At 38.9% G+C, this 432-nt stretch overlaps 1 protein-coding gene across 3 annotated transcripts in view; it reads left to right on the plus strand.

The window, feature by feature from the left end:
* The window catches only part of eng (endoglin), a 41,679-nt gene that overhangs the window by 35,807 nt on the left and 5,440 nt on the right, over window positions 1-432 (plus strand). For all 3 annotated transcript variants that reach the window (XM_032539956.1, XM_032539959.1, XM_032539958.1), the window contains exon 11: window positions 153-219. In XM_032539956.1, the coding sequence (XP_032395847.1) occupies window positions 153-219 (67 nt within the window). The remainder of the gene's footprint in view (window positions 1-152; window positions 220-432) is intronic.

Raw genomic sequence — 432 nt, forward strand, 5'->3', positions numbered from 1 at the left:
TGTATTGGGTGTCAGTGTAGATCTGTGGTGGGAGCATTTTAATAGGACTTGGCCTCTCTATATCTAGCTAGGTCAAAATACTGAAGTTTTAAATGCAATTTTTGACATGACGAAGTGACCTTATGGTTGTTTTGTCTCCACCACCTTACTAGAACTGTGGAGATGGAGGAAGAGTGAAGAGAAATCTGAAGGTTACCCAGCCGTGTCTGCAACCACCAAGTGAGTTCAGTTTAAATTCCAAAGTGTGGATCAGTTCACTTTTTTGAATCCAATTCAGATGCTACTTAAGCCCTCGTTGGACCAAATCCTAATTTGTTATGGGGTGACTGGACACTGGTCCATTAATTAAGCTAATTCTCTCGTCCTTTTTTCTTTATTCTTTTCCGACATTAACTTACTCACACAAACTTTCCAGAACAAAAGATTTTTTTT

The sequence above is a fragment of the Etheostoma spectabile genome, chromosome 16 (assembly GCF_008692095.1).
Source record: "Etheostoma spectabile isolate EspeVRDwgs_2016 chromosome 16, UIUC_Espe_1.0, whole genome shotgun sequence".
In the NCBI taxonomy this organism is placed as follows: Eukaryota; Metazoa; Chordata; class Actinopteri; order Perciformes; family Percidae; genus Etheostoma; species Etheostoma spectabile.